This window comes from Trachemys scripta, chromosome 3 (assembly GCF_013100865.1).
Source record: "Trachemys scripta elegans isolate TJP31775 chromosome 3, CAS_Tse_1.0, whole genome shotgun sequence".
Classification (NCBI taxonomy): domain Eukaryota; kingdom Metazoa; phylum Chordata; order Testudines; family Emydidae; genus Trachemys; species Trachemys scripta.
The window spans coordinates 196,054,859-196,075,150 of NC_048300.1; the positions used below are offsets into that span (position 1 = coordinate 196,054,859).

The window sequence follows — 20,292 nt, forward strand, 5'->3', positions numbered from 1 at the left end:
TGGCAAACAGAGGGTAGGGTGACCATCCCTGCTCATCCATGAACTTATCTAGTTCTTTTTTTGAACCTGTTATAATCTTGGCCTTCACAACATCCCCTGGCAAAGAGTTCCACAGGTTGACTCTGCATTGTGTGAAGAAATACTGCCTTTTGTTTGTTTTAAACCTGCTGCCTATTAATTTCATTTGATGACCCCTAGTTCTTGTGTTATGAGAAGTAAATAACACTTATTTACCTCCTCCATACCAGTCATGATTTTATAGATGTCTATCATATTTGTCATCTCTTTTCGAACCTGAAAATTCCCAGTCTTATTAATCTCTCCTCATACAGCAGCCGTTACATACCTCTAATAATTTTTGTTGCCCTTTTCTGAACCTTTTCCAAGTCCAGTATATCTTTTTTTAGATGGGGCGACCACATCTGCACGCTGTATTCAAAATGTAGGTGTACCATGGATTTATATAGCGGCAATATGATATTTTCTGTCTTATTATTTATCCCTTTCTTAATGATTCCCTACATTGTTAGATTTGACTGCCGCTGCAGATTGAGTGGATGTTTTCAGAGAACTATCCACAATAACTACAAGATCTCTTTCTTGAGTGGTAAAAGCTAATTTAGACCCCATCATTTTATATGTATAGTTGGAATTCTGTTTTCCAATGTGCATTACTTTGCATTTATCAACACTGAATTTCATTTGCCATTTTGTTGCCCAGTCACGCAGTTTTGTGAGATCCCTTTGCAACCCTTCACAGTCTGCCTGGGATTTAACTATCTTGAGTAGTTTTGTATCATCTACAAATTTTGCCACCTCACTGTTTACCCCTTTTTCCAGATCATTTATGAATATCTGGGGGACCCCTGGGGGACACCACTATTTACCTCTCTCGATTCTGAAAAGGGATCACTTATTCCTACCCTTTGTTTCCTATCTTTTAACCAGTTACCAATCCATGAGAGGACCTTCCCTCTTATCCCATGACAGCTTATTTTGTTTAAGAGCCTTTGTTGAGGGACCTTGTCAAAGGCTTTCTGAAAATTTAAGTACGTTATATCCACTGGATCCCCCTAGTCCACATGCTTCTTAACCCCCTCAAAGAATTATAGTCGCTTGGTGAGGTATGATTTCCCTTTATAAAAACCATGTTGACTCTTCCCCAACAAATTATGTTCATCTACGTGTCTGACAATTTTGTTCTTTACTATAGTTTCAACCAGTTTATGCGGTACTGAAGTCAGGTTTACTGGCCTTTAATTGCAGGCATCACCTCTGGAGCCCTTTTTAAAAATTTGTTCCAAAACCTCTAATGACACCTCAATCTGGGACAGTTCCTCAGATTTGTTACCTAAAAAGAATGGCTCGGGTTTGGGAATCTCCCTTACATCCTCAGCTGTGAAGACCAATGCAACTAATTCATTTAGTTTCTCTGCAATGGCCTTATCATCCTTGAGTGCTCCTTTAGCATCTCAATCGCCCAGTGGCCTCACTGGTTGTTTAGCAAGCTTCCTGCTTCTGATGTACTTAAAAAATTTTTTTTGCTATTACTTTTTGAGTCTTTGGCTAGCTGTTCTTCAAATTCTTTCTTGGCCTTCCTAATTATATTTTTACACTTCATTCGCCAGAGTTTATGCTCCTTTCTATTTTCCTCACTAGGATTTAACTTCCACTTTTTGCTTCTCACTGATTCTTTTACTTTGTTGTTTAGCCAGGGTGGCACTTTTTGGTCTTCTTATTATGTTTTTTAATTTGGGAGATGCATTTAAGTTGAGCCTCTATTATAGTGTCTTTAAAAAGTTTCCATGCAACTTGCAGGGATTTCACTTTCGGTGCTGTACCTTTTAATTGCTGTTTAACTAAACTAACCTCCTCATTTTTGTGTTGTTCCCCTTTCTGAAATTAAATGCTACAGTGTTGGGCTGCTGTGGTGTTTTTCCTGCCACAGGGATGTTCAATTTAATTATGTTATGGTCACTAGTACCAAGTAGTCCAGCTATATTCACCTCTTGGACTGTGCTCAATTTAGGACTAAATCAAGAATTGCCTCTCCTCTTGTGGGTTTCAGGACTAGTTACTCCAAGAAGCAGTCATTTTAGCCTTCAAGAAACTTAATCTCTGCATCCCGTGCTGTGGTGACATGTACCCAGTCAACATGGGGATAACTGAAATCCCCCATTATTGTTGATTTTTTTATTTGCATAGCTTCTCTAATCTCCCTGAGCATTTCACAGTCACTATCACCATCCTGGTCAGGTGGTTGGTAGCATATCCCTACTGCTATATTCAGAGGAACAAACAGCATCATCTGTCACACTACTCCAAAGCTCCCTAGAGAGCTTTGCATCCAGCAATCACTGATGTGCAACAGCAGCTTCCCAGCAGGCTGCAGCCACAGAAAGGCTAGTAGAGGAAGTGAAGAGGGAAGCTGCCAACTGAAAACCCAAGGGAAGAGTTATGACAACCCTACTCATATGAAAAACAGGTTCTCTAATGGCCCCAAACAAGACCTTTTAGCTGAGCACTATGATCAGGACCTGGGCTTGTCACCTCACTAAAGACCCTCCCTCCAGCAGCACAAGCTTCAGGAAAGCCATGCATTCAGTACACGGACTGAATCATCAACGTCACTTCCTTCAGCTATTGGGCTTTCCTTGGAGGTCTCCCATCCAAGTACTGACCAGATCCTAACTGCTTAGCCTGTGAGCTGAGACAGTATCGCAGCCTCTGTTGGGACAGCTTCAGATAGGTGCTACAACCTCACACTGACTCTTCCTACTGCATGTCCTGGGGGCTTTTCGCCCACCATCATTTACTGTCAGTTATTAGTTTTAAGACCAGAATGCGATGCTCTCTTGGCCCAGAAAGCACAAGAGATTGGGGCTATTTAGTTCAGAGAGGACCCAAATAACATGGCACATGATAGAGAATGGATCAATACACAATACAGAATGAAAGGTACTGAGAAGGGAAACTCGGTTTTGCTGGAGAACAAGGGGGCATCAATGAAATGTGCACAATCAATCTGTGGAACTCACTGCCACTAGATCTCATCGTGGTCAAACGCGTAGCAGGGTTGAGAAAAGGATTAGACATTTATCTGGGTAATGGGAGAACATTTCGTTATATTACACAGAACACAGACATGTATATTTTCCATCTGACACAAACCCTCATGCCTCAGGATACAAACCAAGGCCTAACGGATTGGCGTTAAGAAGAGACTTCCCTTATGGGCAAGTTCTCTCTCACTAGAGGGCTTCCTGCACCTTCCTCTGAAGGTGGCTGGTAGCAAACACTTGAGATAGGATCCTGGGCTAGACAGATCCCTGGTTTGATCCTATATGGTAATGCAGCAGTGCCTGTGCTTCTAAATGAAGACTGCGGGTAGGGAGAGACAATAAGTGGCTGCTGGAAACCCAGCACAGAATAAATATTCCATCCTCCTCCATTCCCACATTCAGCAGTAGGGAAGGTCTGTAGCTGCTAGCAGATGGCTAGCCGCAGCTCCACGGAGTCATGCTGGGAGATGTGAAGGGTCCACTCTACTTGGCCACCACTGCCTTGGAAGAGCATTTAACTGCAGAGAGGATCCTTCGGAGGCCTGTCGTCCCCCCAAGGAAATGTGTCCCTGAGGAATGACAGAGGCTCGCTCTCTTTTCCATTTCCAAGCAGAGACCCACCACCACTGCCTTGACGTGACTGATCCTGACAGTCTCTCAGTAACACACCGACTGTGCTCGGCATCTTTGATTATTCTTACTAATGATGGGTGAGTTCACTGCTTGAGAAGTGAGAGACCAACAGCCAAGGATAGACGCAGGCACAGTCTGGGTAAGTGCTAGGCAGGCTTCCTCTCACCTAGCTAAGACAACATCTCAATACTGCAACATCTCCTGTTAGTCCTGACATGGGTCACATGCCAACGTACCTCCACCCTCACATCCACATCCTAACCCTGGCACTCCGCACAGCTCTCCCAATGCAACTGAATCCTGATCCTCAACATCCCTCTACTATTCCAGCTCTGAATCCCCTAATGGCTCTGCCATAGCACCTCCATCATCACATACAGCACCTCCAGTCCTGAGGCCCACAACCCCTTCCCCCACACAGCTCTGCTCCTCAATCCAAACCTGCAACAGTCCTGATATTTCTTCCCCCAGACACTCTTGAATTATCAGTAAATTCACATGGCGGTTGGCGAGCTCTGTGAATAGGGACCTGCCTGAGACCCACCAAGCTCATTTCCACATCTGACCAAACCTATATTGGACTCTAGGTCTCCGGAGGTGAAAGGCACTAACCCCACTGTTACACTGAATCACTACTTCTGATCTGTGACTCTACAGAATGCAGCACAAGTACACACAGACCCAGCTCCCTACCAGCCATGCCAGCTCATCGTATGGCACGGTTTACCTCGCTCCCTTAAAATCTGAGCTACAATTCCATTTGATCTGACCTCTCCCCAAACACACATGTGCATCAGGGACCTTGCTCCACCAATCTGATTAACTGGGGAAGCATTCAGACATTACACCAATGGAAGCCAGTAGAAGACTTCCTAGATAGAAGGCACACACTGAGCTCATGGGAAGTTTTATTTCAGTTTATTTCTCCAGTCCTTTTCCTGGGGAATCCATCATACTCGCACCATCAGAGACAGACATTTCGGAGCCAGTCCTACCACCAGGAAAGCCCCCAATGTACCACTGAAAAGTCTGTCTTTCTGACAGTATGGCTCTATAACCATTTAAGATACACAGCTAGTATCCTTACTAGGAAATCTCTGGGTTATACTGCTGGGAAAAAGTCTCAGGTTATGGAATGACACTCGCTGCCCTTCCTACATCACAAAAGAGATCCCAGATTAGAAAATACGGCAGCTCAAAGAGAAGCCATTGACAGGCAAGAAACTCCTCTCCCTGTGACAAGCTGGCTCCCAGCAATCCGACCCTCTGACTGAAATATATGGAAGGAACATGAGCAAGTAAGGAAGAAAATAGATCCTCTTTAGGGATGGGAGACAAAGTTTGGGCAGGGGGAAGAGAGATCAGTCTCACTCCAAGCCTCTGTCTTATTTCTAGGAGAAATCCAAGTCTTCCTCAATGGCTCTAAAAGAAGGGTGGGCAAACTTTTTGGCCCGAGGGCCACATCTGGGTATGCAAATTGTATGGTGGGCCATGAATGCTCACGAAATTGGGGGCTGGGGTGTGGGAGGGCTCCATCTGGGGGTGTGAGCTCTGGGGTGCAGGAGGGTGGGACTGAAGGGTTTGGAAGACGGGAGGGGGATCAGGCCTGGGGCGCAGGAGGAGGTCAGAGGTGCAGGCTCCAGGCAGCGCTTACCTCAAGCAGCTCCCGGAAGCAGCGGCATGTCCCTCCTCTGGCTCCTATGTGGGGGCGCGGCCAGGCGGTTCTGTACACTACCCCGTCCGCAGGCGCTGCCCCTGCAGCTCCCATTGGCCCTGTTTGCTGGCCAATAGGAACTGCGGGGGTGGCACTTGGGGCGGGGGCAGCGTGCGGAGCTCGAAGGCTGGATTAAAACATCTGAAGGGCCGGATGCGGCCCCCGGGCCGTAGTTTGCCCACTCCTGCTCTAAAATGTTTGTGTCCCTCCCGCTGTCCCGTTGTTTCCTGCTCTCCAGCATCTCTGGGTGAGAAGGAAGCAGCGTGTGTCAGAAAAGCATGAAAGGAAGTTCCCTGAAGCACTTCTGGCCTGTACTAAACCCCACAGCTAGTAACTTCCTCCAACTTTTGCACAGCATGGACCAGACTTTACTGGGGAGCCCATCTCATATGCACCCCTCCCCTCCCCATGCTCATCCCATACGAGCCATCTGGCATCACCAGCCGTGGCTTCGGAATGTCAGGAAAGGGGGGAAATCTATTTTTAGCTGCAGTAAGTGCTTTTGAAAATGCTAATCATGCCATTACCATTTGCTCTTCATTCCCCCACCATCCTCTCTGTTCCCCTTGCCTTCCCCCAGTGCATCTCTGCTGCCTGGTCCCCTTCTCCTCAACCCAGATTCTCCGTCCTGGTCAGCTCTAAATGGCGTCATAGCTGGGTATGGGGGCAGGAGCCCACACGCACCCAGACAAGCACTTATCAAGTCCTAGCAGCGCATTTGATGCTTCATGTATGAAGACAACCACACAGCATCTGATGCGAGGCTCTTCCAGGGGCTCAGATACAGACCGTGGAGCTAAGACACAGAGTGGCACAGGGAGCAGGAGGTGGGGTAAGACTCTGTTGGCAGAGGTGATTTCTGAACGGCTTTGTGGAAGACAGGATATATGTTTCGAGGAGGGGCCTGAAGGAAGAGGTTGTTCCAAACGTAGGGGACAGCATGGAAGAAGGCACCAAGAGGAGATGGGAAGAGGTAACAAAGGGCTCAGATCAGAGGGACGCTCAGGCTCCAGGAGGTAGGAGGAGGAAGTGAGAGTAGAGCTGCCCGGAGAGATGGACATGTTGACATGCAGCGGATGAGCATAGTCTATGTAGTCTAGGTACAGTGGGAGCTCATTACAGACACTAGTCTCCAAGCCATCACCTTTCTCTGCCCAGCGGTTGCCATAACCCAAAGCAGCCCAGCTGTTAATGCAGAGAGACAGAATGCCCTGCAGCTCTCCATGCCTCCTAGATGAAGCACCTGGTCCAGCACCTACCAAATCATCTAGCTACACAGCTGATCTGAAAGGCCAAAGCAACAATCAAGACTTGTTGATCATTATCAGACAGAATATCACTGACAACCATCCAGTGTCGGAAAGACAAGAGTAGGAAGGGTCCCCTGAACTGGGTGAATTACTCTACAATTTCCCTGTTTCCTACAACAGATGGGAAATCTTCCGTTGGGAGTCCAAGTAAATAATGCTGGGAACAAAGCAGGTGTGGATTCACAAAGCACATGACTCACCGCCTAATAAAGACTATCAGCTTTTTACCTTCCACAGTCCTAAAAGAAAATCTAGCCTTAAAAGGGACTTCACTATCATCCTGCGGTGAATTTACCAAGGGGTGATGCTGTTGGAACTAAAGCCTGAAAGGCCTAACGTGTAAACTCAAATGAGAAAGGGCTGCTGGGACTGCCGTTATATATAATACCCGTAGCTTTAAGAGGGAATTCTTGATTTTGAAAGAGTGGTTTTTTGTGTTGAGGGATTTGGGAGGATGTTTCAGGGAGAGAACTAAAAATAGGTCAGTCCCCAAGCTTTAGAGGAGGATTGGGTATTTAACAAAAACGTTACTGGTTGCTAAGTACTCAGAACTCACAAGCTTTTACAAAGGCTACAACTAAAGAAGTTTTGGTATATTACGGTGTTTGCTGGACTTATTTCCCATTGGCCACTGCTATTGCTTAGCAAAAGTGCTTTGAAATTGAGACACCACGGTGTTAAGTGAGACAGCGGCAATCCTAGGATTAGAGTGCGAGACCAGTCTTCCAGCACTGTGCTCGTGCTGCTTGTCTTTTCAGATTACAGTACGTGGAGCTTGGAATGGCAGAATCTAAGCTCAAGTCTGTATATCTGAGCAGAGCCGGTATTGAACAGAACGGTGTCCGGAGTCCATGCCTGCTTGTGCTCTAAAGGAACAGGTAACGAGTTAACAACAAAAGAGATTCCTAATTCCAAGGCCAGAATAGAAAGGGAGCCCTATGAAGTGCATGCAACATACTAAGCACCTGCCCATCCTCCCACCCCCTCATTGTTCCTTGCCATCATTCATTGCATTAAGATGCTGAGATACTATGATGATAGTGTGGAGGAAAAATAGTCTAAGGCCTAAACTTTGGTCAAGTGAACTGTATGTAGGGTCAGGTGAACCTGTATGTGTGGCCTGGAGGAAGGAGAAAAGGGGGGAGGCTAAAAGGAGAAGGGTAGACAGAAATCATAAAAGCAGAACTAACTGTAGAAATTATAAAAGTAAACTTAACCTTTGTAACAGACTATGATTAATAGAGGTCAGGTGACAGAGCAAGAAACCGCAAAGGGCAAAACTAAGAAAAACAGGAAAACTTGTTTTGCTTTATTCCTTATATGGATGTAAAACTTTAAGGAAGTATATGTAATTTTTGTGGTTTTATCCTATATAATCTCTCGCATTTTATCTGTCGGGGGGTTCGGCTGCCTTGGCTGACTCCCCCATGCATGCATGTTTGATTGATCAATAAAGGAGCCTCAGACTGTCTGATCATAAATCAACAGTGTGGACAATTTTCCACAACAATAGGTACTGAACCCGAAGGGAGACGGATGGCTGAACTGAGACTGACACTCTCTGGGGTAGGCTCTGCTCCTTTGGGGACTGCAGACACATGCTTACATTTTCAGGAGGAATTAGTGATCTTGAGTGCCTCTGTTTTGGGGTGCTCAACCTGAGATATCACGAAACATCTGATTTTCAGAAAGTGCTGAGCACCCTTTCCCCCGCTGAAAATCCGTCCCCTTTAATGTGTCTCAGTTTGAACACCCAACGCTCTTACACAAGGGGCAGGGCCCATTATTTTCTGGGACTTTGCTACAGTGGAATCAGGTCCCAGTAGCCTCATTACCTCTCTCCACCCGAGTGGAGAACGAGACCCTAGGATCATGAGACAGGAAGAAGCCACCAGAGGCTCCGCAGAGACACGCTCCACTGCAGATGGTCTGTGATGGCAGAACATACAGCGCTTGGTGCAGAAATGGGCCTAAAGGCGATACAGGACTCGAGAGACCCTAATAACAACAAGGAATTGCATCCCCTGCTTGTGCCTGTAACTTAAAGAAAGGTGCAAGACCACATATCGAGTCTCTCGGGAAGGAAGTGGATTAAAGCTATTGACTCTGATCCCTTGAGCCCTCCCTGGTCTGGATCCCGCCAGTGTCAGAGACAAACTGTTCTTACAGTGGAGAGCAGCTGGGAGACGTGCAAACAGTCCCCCAGCTCTAGGAGACTTGAGGCGTGGCTTCTCACTGATCTGTTCCAGCCAGTTTGACTACCCCTACTGCATGCTGTAAGGTGCATCTATTTATGAAGGGTTTTGTGCAAGGCATGGATTCTGAGCAAGTTTGGTTTCCCTTATTCAGTGGAAAGTCCCTTGGCTGTCTCACTCTCACTATTGGATACGTTAGTCCCCGGGCCCAGATGCATAGAGCTAAGATAGGTGCATTTCTAACAGATCAGAATAAATAATTATTTCTCCTGAAATCAGAAGCACTGTATGAGGTTCCCATCTACTGCTTTACCTTGATGGGTGGTTTCCTTGTGATGTGAGAGACTAGAAAGTTCATGGCAATATCCTCACAGTTGATGTATTCGTCTACCATGTCACGGATGGCTTGTGGCATCACGTAAGAATACAGGTAGGCGTAGTACTGAAACAAACAAACATTCAACAGTAAAACAGACCCCAGACAGCTAGTGAGATACTAACTATGGGCCTCACCCAAAGCCCATTGAAGTCAATGGAAAGGCTCCCCAGAACAATGCTGGGGGTAGGATTTATCTCTAAGACAAGTTCTGCTCCATTCACTCATGTGGTAGCCACGAAGCCACCCCATGGCTGCCATTACAGACCTGCAGCTCCTGGACCCCACTCTATGGCAATCTGGACATACATGGCCACCTCAGATCTTGCTGGTCAGTCTACACAATGTTTCTGCTGCATCTTGGTCCCACCCCAGCAAGGGATAATGGCTCAGATGAGCCCTTTAGCCCCTCATTGTCCCAAAAGGATACAAATAGTCTCTTTGTTCTCCACTGTCTTCCCCAGATGGGGAGGAAGGAAGAAGGCTCTGAACACCTGATGGAGCTCTTGGCACCTGTCCCCAACCTCCCCTCTTTTTATAACAGTAGCCTCGGATACAAATCAATGGAACCATCACCTTTCTACCTTCTGAGCCCACTTCAGGATTCTTTTACATCTGGTAACCGCAGGAGCCAGAGTTTCTGTGGTGACCCTATTACCCCTGGCCACACTCAGGATGCATAAAAATAGGGTTGCTGCCAATTTTAGCTGTTCTTCACTGGGCGAACCTGGGGCTGTGATTTCCAAGCTGCCTAAGGGATTTGGAATCCTAAGTCCCATTAAAACCAATGAGATTTAGGAGCTTTCAACCTTATTTTTTCATTAGTGAAATGCCTTGTGGCACCATTGCAAAGGGTGCTGAGTACACAGGTGTGTAAGCTATTGTTGTTGGTGTCACAGCAGTGAGCCCTTATGGACACTCCTCAGGTTCCTAAGGACTGGGAGCAACAATCCAGGGCTGGGCATCTGAACCCAGACTCCTGCCAGGCAGGTCAGAGCACTAACAAATTACTAAGCCAACCCCGAGAAGACCCGAACACTTTGATGGCTGGCATCACAGCATCTAAGAGAATTGCTGCAACCGAATCATCTCCCAGCCCCGCCCCTCCCTCACTCCCCTCCCAGAGCTGGGGGGAGAACCCAGGAATCCTGGCTCCCAGCCCTGCCCCTCCCCCCACCCCCCTCCCAGAGCTGGGGGGAGAACCCAGGAGTCCGGGCTCCCAGCCCTGCCCCTCCACATGCTCAGTCTCTCTCCCTCAGCTCAGAGCCATTCTATGCAGCTTTCCTCAAATGAGCTGCATCTCCCGGGACACGGATATTAACCTTTCCTCAGCAGGGCTTCGGTTTGCGGTGATTAATGAAGCTTATGTTGAGAGACGCAAGAGAGAAGGAATGGTCAATTCTGGCACTAGTTTCTTTAATCGAAAACTCAGGCTACTCTGAAAAGGAAAAGCGAAGCGGAGAGCTGGCCAAGGAGAACTGAGACTGGGTTCTCTCTGACCGCTTGCTCTTACCTTATGAAAGAAGGCAGCACCAGTCAGCACCATGGACAGTTCACAAGAGTAGTTCGAGTTATAGAGCCAGGATTGATGGGGGATGTCCCACGCATGGTATCGCCCAGGGAATCCAACAATGCGGTCCCTTGCCTCTCTCCAGACTCTGCAAATGTAAAGAGAGAACTTTAGTCGGGCAAGACCACAGCATGCTCAAACTGTGAAAAGAACCACACAACCCACAACTGTAGTGCGGCTCTACCTAATAATGAAGGTATGGATGGTCAGCCAAGGATCCCCAGGCCATAAAACAACCCCACGGAATAGGCACTCGGCGAAATCCTGGCCCCACCGCAGTCAATGGCAAAACTCCAGTTAGGCCAGGAGTTCACCCATTATCCCCATTTTACAGATTCAAAAACGGATGCATCCAGAAGTTAAGGGTGGAATTTTCAAGGACAAGCAGCATCGGTCTAACGCTGCTTCCATTGGAGTCTATGGGAGTTTTAGCACAGACTGCAGTGGGAGCAGAGTTATGGAATGCTGAGCGCTTTTCGGAAATCCCATCCTACGAAACACGCCCGAGATCACATAACAGGGCTGTAAACTGAATGCCAAGGCTCCTGGCTTCCAGATTCAGCTCTAAACGCTAAAGAAACTCTGGTGATACACTACACGGAGCAATCTCCACAGACAGTGGCCCTGGCTAAAATTCCTTCTGCCCCAAGGATCTCAAAGTGCTTTACAAAGAACATCTAACACAACGGTACTGGCTGTACTCTGAGCTCATTCAAAACTGATCTTTCAATCACATACAAGTTTATCATCATCCAACCAACTTTTCCAAGCTCGGCCATGGATGCTCTCCAGTACCAGCAGTACTGGTACTTACAAGCTTCTCAATCCAGCCCTTTCCAAGCAGGGCAAGAGGCTGGGTTGGTTTGATTTTCCATATGGAAAGAATATTTTTTTCCACCTCGCCTAACTTGTAAATGACGCAGGAGAATTTCCAGACTTCAACACAAAAAACAACCTCCCTAAGTCCCTTCTGGACAAGAGAAAGCACGGAAAACGAAAAGCCAAATGAAATGTGCAGAAAGTTATGGGCAAGGAAAAGCCGGTTATAACAGAAATGGTTTTGTTTGCTACCAAGCCCTCACCATAACATAGATCACTCACGTCAAGATGTTTTATCAACCCAGGATGAAAAATTAAATAAAATCAACATTTCAGCTATTTTTGTTCCTAAATGTTCTCCCCTGAGAGGGTCAAGGTCACGTGTGTGTGGTTGAGGCACAGGGCTGGGAGTCCCCGGCTCTGCTACAGACCCCCTCTGTGTGAACTTGAACAGGTCACCCCAGGTCTCAGCTTCCTCATCTGTCTAGTGAGGATAACGCTGACCTCTCTCCGAGGGGTGGGGGAAAGCTAAAGTCACTAAAAACACCAGGATATTAGCAGATGGGAGGTGCTGCACCACAGCTAAGTATTGTTATTTATCACCACAGAAACTTGAGCTTTGCCAACTCCCCACCCAGCCATGCAGGAGTGTGCACAACAGCGGGGCAGGATCTGCTCTCCACTCCTTCCCTCTGGCCATGTGGGTTCGCCAGGCAGGGGAGGAAGGGGTCTCTTCACACCCCCTTTCTCCCTTGCACAGTCATATAAGAGGGGTCATGAATGAGCCTTATGTGATTAAATGGTGACGGTCACATATGAGAAAGCAAGCACTTAATATTCCAGTCTCATTTGAACCTCTCTCCTCCCAGGAGGACTCTCTCTGGATTATTGGAAAACTGTCAGGAATAATTAAGGAAAACATCAGCGTGCGATGTCTAACCTGGGAAATAAGCCTGGCTTTATGTTGCAGGGCTGCTTGGCTCTTTTCGGGTCATTTGATCTTGTCTAGTTAACGGTTAGAGTCTAAATGACATATTTCAAACTGGAACTTGGTGCCTCTTGTCTAGGTAGAACGTGTCTCTGTTGAATGCAAAAAGGGGCTTTCCCTTCATCCTAGGAGCACAATGTGGCCACACATGTTAATTTTCTTCTGCTGTGTATTGTACAAGTGTTCCCACCCCCGCAATATTCCCTTGTCAGGATGGGAGTTACAGAGATCATTGCTGCAGGGCAATAGCAGATGTGCTAACAGAGACATTGCCAAAGCCTCGTGGGCAGTCATTACGTATACCAGTACAGTAAGAGGCAAAGATGCTTTAATTGTAAACATGGCTAATTAAATTAATGGAAATCCAATATAACCTGGTAATGAAGACATGAATAATTAAAGCTGTCTTTCTGGTCACACTCCTTCCACCAGGCAGTTACTTTTGCAGGATTTTATTAATCCGACATGACTTAGTTTTTAATAGTTGGAGCAGGAACTATTCATGCCCTTATTAACTTATTCCAACTTCTCTACTTCTGCATTACTGGGGTGCTTTTCCCCCAAGCAGGAGTCAAGCCCTGGAAATCAAGGATTCTTTGGCTTTAGACAACTGTCTAATATTTATTCCTTTAAAGGGTTCACTGGAGCTTAGCTTACTATATACACAATTGCCATTTGCGTGCTTCCTACTGAACACTATGTGGAGGAAGGCGCAGTCCTTAGCCCTAAGAATTTATAATCTGTGGTATCCATTGCAGTTTAGACAAGTAGTACAATTACTGGGCACTGGTTATGAGGCAATGATATCTTTTACTTTCAGCGCACACTCTCTCTCTCTGGTGGATTAACACCGGCAGTCTTTGCAGGAGATGTGTGTTTTTAGGAGGGATGGGAACTATAACACCATGAACTTACATTCAAGGCTCTCAAGCATTAATCAACAAGGCTTTAATGAGGTACTGTTGTAAGGCAGATAAGCATCGTCCCTGTTTTACAGCTAGGGAAAACGAGACCTGCTGAGGGAAAGTGAGTTATCTAAGATCAGTGGCAGAGTTTGGAATAGAACCCAAGGATAGAGCCCTGAAACCTGACCCAAACCCGTTAGCATCCGACTACAACTGTTGGGTCTGGGAAAGCTGGCTCTCATCCCCACATCCATGGGATCGGTGTGGCAGAGGCTGCGTGAACCCCACTCCTGCTGGCCACCGCCACTTTGCTGCGTGGCATGCACTGCGCAGTGAGTGTACCGAGGAGTCAGCGTGCCTCTCACGCCGGAGCACAGCGGGGGGCAGTGGATGGCAGCAGCAGAGCATGCAGCCACTGCCGAGCCAACTCCAGGGCAGCAGGAAGACAGCCAACCCCACCCCAGGCAGGAGGCGGCGACACTGACTCGGATTTTGGTGGGAAAGGTCAGGGCTGGTTGGAAAACGACTCGACCCTTTCAGGTTCAGGTAACTGGGCTTGAGTTTGGTTGGGGCCTAAAGATTAGGCCCAAACTGACCTCTACCCAGGAGGCCTGGCTCCCGATCCCCGGCTTTAATCACTCTCATGTTTCACCCCCCAAAGCGACCCTTCTAGGGTTCCTGGCACGTTGCCCTTTTACCTGCCTCCCAATCACCATGCCAACACACCCTAGGGACAGAGGAGAGCTCAACTCCTTCCCCCTGCTAGCTGACTGAGCGCTTGGATTAGTGAAGAGAGACCACTGCCCAGCCTGCAACCCCTACTGGCCAGAGGAACCAAGAACCAAGCGAGGGACACAAGCTCGTGCAGTGGCATCATTAGCCTGCTGTGCCAGCCCTCGCCCTGGGAACACATTTCTTGGCATGTATTTATGAGCTCTTTAGCTGTACAAGTTGAAGGAGTAGCCCCAGAGCCTCCCACGATGGCAGCTCAGACTCAGTTAGAACCTGCTTCCACAGCCGCTCTGACAGCCAGATTCCACCAGCGGATGGAACAGAGATTGGCCTCGCTCCCTCTCCCCAGTTCACTGCTTCACCCCAGGCGCCTGCCTCTGCAAGTGCAGAGCGGATGGAAGTTTAGATGCTGAAGCAGGAGAGGGACGGGGACAATAACAACAACAAGCGGATGACAGGATGTTCTGTGAAATGTAATACAGCCACAGCCAACGAGCCAGAGGCAGAAGAGATCTGCGAGGGGAGAGATTCAGGAGGACTGCCGGCAGCGCTTGGCAGGGAAGGACGCATTCCCTGAGTCAGGGCAATATGTCAAACTGACAATTCCACCACCACTGACAGCAGCACAAACAAGGCGACGTCACCCCCACCACCCCCATGCTTCTTCAGGCTTTCATAATTGAAGCTGCCATCCTGCAGCCGGTGGATAATCCATTCAACTGATGCATAGGCCCAGCTTCCCCATCAGCACCTACATGGAAGCGGTCCCAGAGGGACTGCTCGTCTTTATGTTGCCACCCACTACAGACCAAATTAAATAGGTGCAGCTAATGTCAACAGTAGACACACCCACACCAGTGTTCCCTCTAATTTTTCCCACCCATGTGCAGAATGAATTTTGTTATGTACACCAATGTGGAGGTGATGTGTGACACATCACCTCCATATTGGTGCACATAACAAAATTCATGGGGTGGGGCCGAGGGGTTCAGAGTGTGGGAAGGCGCTCAGGGCTGGGGCAGAGGGTTGGGGTGCAGGGGTGTGAAGGCTCCAGCTGGGGGTGTGGGCTCTGGAGTGGTGCCGGGGATGAGGGGCTCAGGGATGGGGCAGAGGATTGGGGTGCAGGGGTGTGAAGGCTCCAGCTGGGGGTGCAGGCTCTGGGGTGGGGCTGGGAATGAGGGTTTTGGGGTACAGGAGGGTGCTCTGGGGCTATGGCGGGGAGAGAGGACTCCCCTCAGCAGCACCTGGGCTGGGTGGGGAGAGGTGCCTCTCCCCGCTGTGGCAGTTCCAGGGCTGGGGCTGCGGGATAGGCACCTCTGGCTGCGGCAGGTCCGGGCCAGGGCTGGGTTTGGGCCGGGGGAGGTGTGCCCCACCCCTGGCTGCGGCAGGTCCAGGCCGCCCCTCCCCCGACAAGTCCGGGCTGGACAGGTTCCCTGAGCGCCTGCATGGTGCTAAATAGGCTGCTGCGTGGCCGCGCAGCTTACAGGGAACTTAGCCCCACACCTGGACAGGCTAACCTCTAAGCATGGGAGGGGGAGTTTAAATCCCTTGGTCCATTCAATCCGGGAACTCTGCTGACTTTGTCAACGAGGGGGACAATTTGAGGGGGTGTATGAGAGATGTGAACACTATGGCACAGTATAGACCATCAACTCACTTCACAGAGGCTGCTGACCAACCATTAGTTTGCACCAGCTTTTGTCACTTCCCACCTGAGCTGGATTTGACCCCGCAGCATAGGAGCAAAAGACATCTACCCTGTTATCAACTCCTGAAGCACCCAAATGGAAACTTTATTGTCACAGTCAAGAACCTTAAACTTAACTAATTCAGGCACATTAAGTCAGTTATTTAGAAGTATTTTAATTTAGGGGGTTTTGGTCAGGTCTAAATGCTGAACAGGTGATGATAGCAGTAATGATGGGTAGGGCTGGTAGCACCAGATGTTTTTAAGGCTACCCAACACTTCCTATTATAAGACCCTGTTTTTAGTTGCTTATAACTTTGCCAAACTATTTGGGCTGAAACTTTCCTCCAGAACGGTTTAGACATTTCTGAGAACAGGACTAGAGAAAAATGTTATTTTGTCCACATTAAAAAACTGCGGGGACCTTTTCTTGTGGAAAAAGCAGTATGTGATCATGTAATTATAATAATTGCACAGGAAACCTAAATTGTGGCATTTCCTGACATTTGTGTGCTTGACTTTGTAACCCTATTAAGTATCAGAGGGGTAGCCGTGTTAGTCTGGATCTGTAAAAAGCAACAGAGAGTCTTGTGGCACCTTTAAGACTAACAGATGTATTGGAGCATAAGCTTTCGTGGGTGAATACGCATGCGTCTGACGAAGTGGGTATTCACCCATGAAAGCTTATGCTCCAATACATCTGTTAGTCTTAAAGGTGCCACAAGACTCTCTGTAACCCTATTAAAGTTCTCTTAACATTGTTTTCCTGTCTAAGAATAAATACAGACTTTGTATTTATAGCACCTTTCAGCCAGGGATCTCCAAGCACTTTATAATTAGTCATTAACCCGCCGCATCCCTCTGAGATACGGAAATATGACTGTCTCCATATTAGAGATGGGGAAACTGCCCTCAAAAAGGTGAAGCCTAACGTTTTGAAATGAGAGTGCCTGACTTTTCCAAAGCACTGAACAATTGCAATGCCCGCTGAAAGCAATGAGAGCTGCAGGTGCTCAGCATTTCTGAAAAATAGGCCCATTATTTCGGTGCCATAAATGAATTTTAAGTGTCTAACTTTAGGCACCCAAGTTTCAAAACTCTGGTCAAAGTGACCAAGGAAATCAGTAGCAGAACCAGGAATAGAATCATGCTTCTCCTGACTTCAGTTCCTGGCTTTAACCACACTTTATAGAGTGTGGATCTGAATGGAACATGGCTTGATTGTATACGGCCCAGTCCCCAAGACCCCAACCAACCACACACGCACAAACTTTACGCCACTCACCGGAACCCAAACATGATCTCGTCATGGCGAAGGTGGGCATCGTCGTCGATAGACAGAATGGCCTCTGTCTCGATCTCATCCCATGGCAGGAACCTGTTGTTCAGACTGTTCTTTTCTGTGCGGACAACCTAACAAACACACAACAATTATAGCTAGGCGCTTGCCAGACTGACATAACATAGCTTTAGAGACAGGGGCAAGCCACTCCAGCAGCTGCAGTTAGAAGGCCATGTTTCTATACTGCCGTTAGGCCCCAGTACCTCACACAAAAAAAAGGTTTCTGCTCCCACACTGAATTCAGTGAATTCCAGCTCCTTGAATTACAGATTCCAACCTGTCTCACTTGGCCACCGAAGTTACTCCACATCAAGGGGCACATCAGTAAATCAGATTAAACTCCCCTGAAGTCAGATGGAGCCAATATACACCAGCTGAGGTTATACTGAGCCCAACATTTTACTCATTGTTTCCTGTCAATTTCCTGATCATCTATAAAAGTAACAGAATCGACAGAACAAGGAGCAATGGTCTCAAGTTGCAGTGGGGGAGGTCCAGGTTGGATATCAGGAAAAACTGTTTCACTAGGAGGGTGGTGAAACACTGGAATGCGTTACCTAGGGAGGTGGTGGAGTCTCCTTCCTTGGAGGTTTTTAAGGCCCGGCTTGACAAAGCCCTGGCTGGGATGATTTAGCTGGGAATTGGTCCTGCTTTGAGCAGGGGGTTGGACTAGATGACCTCTTGAGGTCCCTTCCAACTCTGATATTCTATGATTCTATGATTCTATGAAATTAGAGATGAGAAAAATGTTTGCGAGGACAGCTAGGCTATACCATGGCTAGTGAAGGACTGATCTTGCAATATATTTTCCTGTGCTTTGTCCAGTCGGATCTTAAACATACTGTGGGATGAAGCATCCATCACTTCCCTGTAAGAGGATCAAATCCAATACATCTCATTTTCAGGAAGTTTCTCCACAGATTCATCCTAAAATTTCCCTTTTTTATATTTATCCCATTACTCCTAGCCATACACCCCTGAAATCATATTCAATTCCTCCCGCTTCTTGGTTGACTACACTTTCAATCATGACCCCCCCTCCAAGACTCTTCGTTATTCACCCCTAGCCTAGTCAAGCTATACCTAATTCATGACCAATTCAAATATAGACCAATTCTTTTAGGTCTTTCCTCCTAGATAAATCTCTCCAGCCCTTTAATAATTTCTGTTGCTCTCCTCTAAACGATCTCCCCAGGCTTTAAAAAAAAAAAAAAGTCTGCAAAGAATACAGCATTGTAGCAATCAAACTCCATTAAATAAGATTACAGCTGATCATATAAAAAAACCACACTGAAACCATTAACAGTGGAAAATATTTGTATCCGGGATCTGGGTGACAGCTGGTGTGATTAAAGTCCCATGTAAAGCCAGTGTTAGTGCTCTCTTTCATCAATAGCGACTGGAAAAAAAATAGAACGTCCAACAGGAATGCATTAAAATATTTCACGAAAGATCCATCAAAAGCACAAACAATTTATTGCAGAGAGTGAATAAATTACGCAACTATAAGTTGGAGTGTATCGAGGCCACAGCTGAGCAGGCAGCGTTCACACAATAGAGGGGCTGCCTATTCAATTAGTTCACATCGGAGAATACCAACCACAAACAGACACACAATATGGGAAGATGGATTTTTTCCAAGGTGGAGAAGTGACAAAATGATGATAGTATTTGTGTTTATCTCAGTCCTAGTTAAACGGATACAACAGATGAGATCACCAAGCAGTCTTCTATCAGGGGACTACATCAGACGGCAGTTTCCTACACAAATCACAGTCGAAGGGTCTGGAGGAGGGTAGTAGTTTTAGACTAAGCCAGTGAGGGTGTTCCAAGCATAGGGAGCAGCATGGAAGAAATGGACAGTTGGGTGCGCGAGGATGGCACGGTCACTGGTGCGGTGGCTTGGTAAGAGAAAAGAGCTGATAAGCAGGAGAGGTGGGCGGTGAAGGGCTTAGGGTTTGAACATGATGCAGTGGAAATGAGGAGCTGATTGAAGATTGCAAAAGGGGGCTGACATGGTCATAATAAAGGACAAGGAGGATACGTGGATTGGGCGTCAGCAAGGCCAGAGGGTAGGAGGCTGCCATAGTCACCATGGGAGACCACAAGAACCGTGAGAAGAGTTTGAGCCGTGTGGTCTGGGACAAAAAGGGCAATCCTAGAAATGTTACTGGGGAAGAAGTGGTGGTGGCCTGGGTGTGTGGGGCAAGAGAGGGGGAGGAGTCAAGGATGACCACTGGGTATGGCTCTGGGTGACAGGAAGGATTGAAACATTTCCTTTGCAGCATCACTGACTGGCCCTGTAACTGTCCTGAGCAAACAATTCTGCCGCTGATGCATGAGGAGGAGAAGGGTCCAGCTCACTGTCCCTTAGCTGGGTTGGCTCTGCAGCGACAGCAGGAGCAAAAATGTATTTTAGTCACAGGAGTAAGACGACGTGACTCTCCACATGCACAAGATACCACTTGAACAGAGTCACTTCTCAGAGGAGAGCCAGCACTTTAGGCCGACAGGATGACAGGAGCAAGTGGATGTTCCAGGATGAAGCTGTCAGTTGACGCTTCCCTGCTCCTCAGTGGTTCACCTAATCACGTCAGAGCCCTTGCTTTAACGGAATTCGGCACGAAGGACTGCAGTCACCGGAAGAGACTCAATAAAATTACACGCAGAGAAAAGCCTGAGCTATGCAGTCAGTCGTTCAGAAAAATCAGATACCCGAGGGAGAGGAGTGGCTGCAGAGAAAAACAACCATTCTGTCTGTATAATTGAGAGCTATTAACTCCCATCTCCAGCCCTATTATAATTTATCATCCGATGTATTATTCCATTTACAGGGTCACAACTTTATTATGTGAATGCTAAAAGCCTCAGTAAGCCTCCTTCCTCCTCCATGCTGCGGATTCCTTCTTCCTGTTTGCATTCTAACAGCTTCGTTTGCCTTGCACACCAGCTCTCCATG

The 20,292-nt window shown here is 47.5% G+C and overlaps 1 protein-coding gene across 6 annotated transcripts in view; it reads right to left on the bottom strand.

Annotated features, from left to right (window-relative positions):
- Nucleotides 1-20,292, bottom strand: part of EXTL3 (exostosin like glycosyltransferase 3) — a 226,817-nt gene that overhangs the window by 6,066 nt on the left and 200,459 nt on the right. For all 6 annotated transcript variants that reach the window (XM_034766745.1, XM_034766740.1, XM_034766741.1 and 3 more), the window contains 3 exons: nt 17,277-17,404; nt 10,804-10,948; nt 9,228-9,356 (listed from right to left, as the gene is read on the bottom strand). In XM_034766745.1, coding sequence (XP_034622636.1) covers nt 9,228-9,356; nt 10,804-10,948; nt 17,277-17,404 — 402 coding nt within the window. The remainder of the gene's footprint in view (nt 1-9,227; nt 9,357-10,803; nt 10,949-17,276; nt 17,405-20,292) is intronic.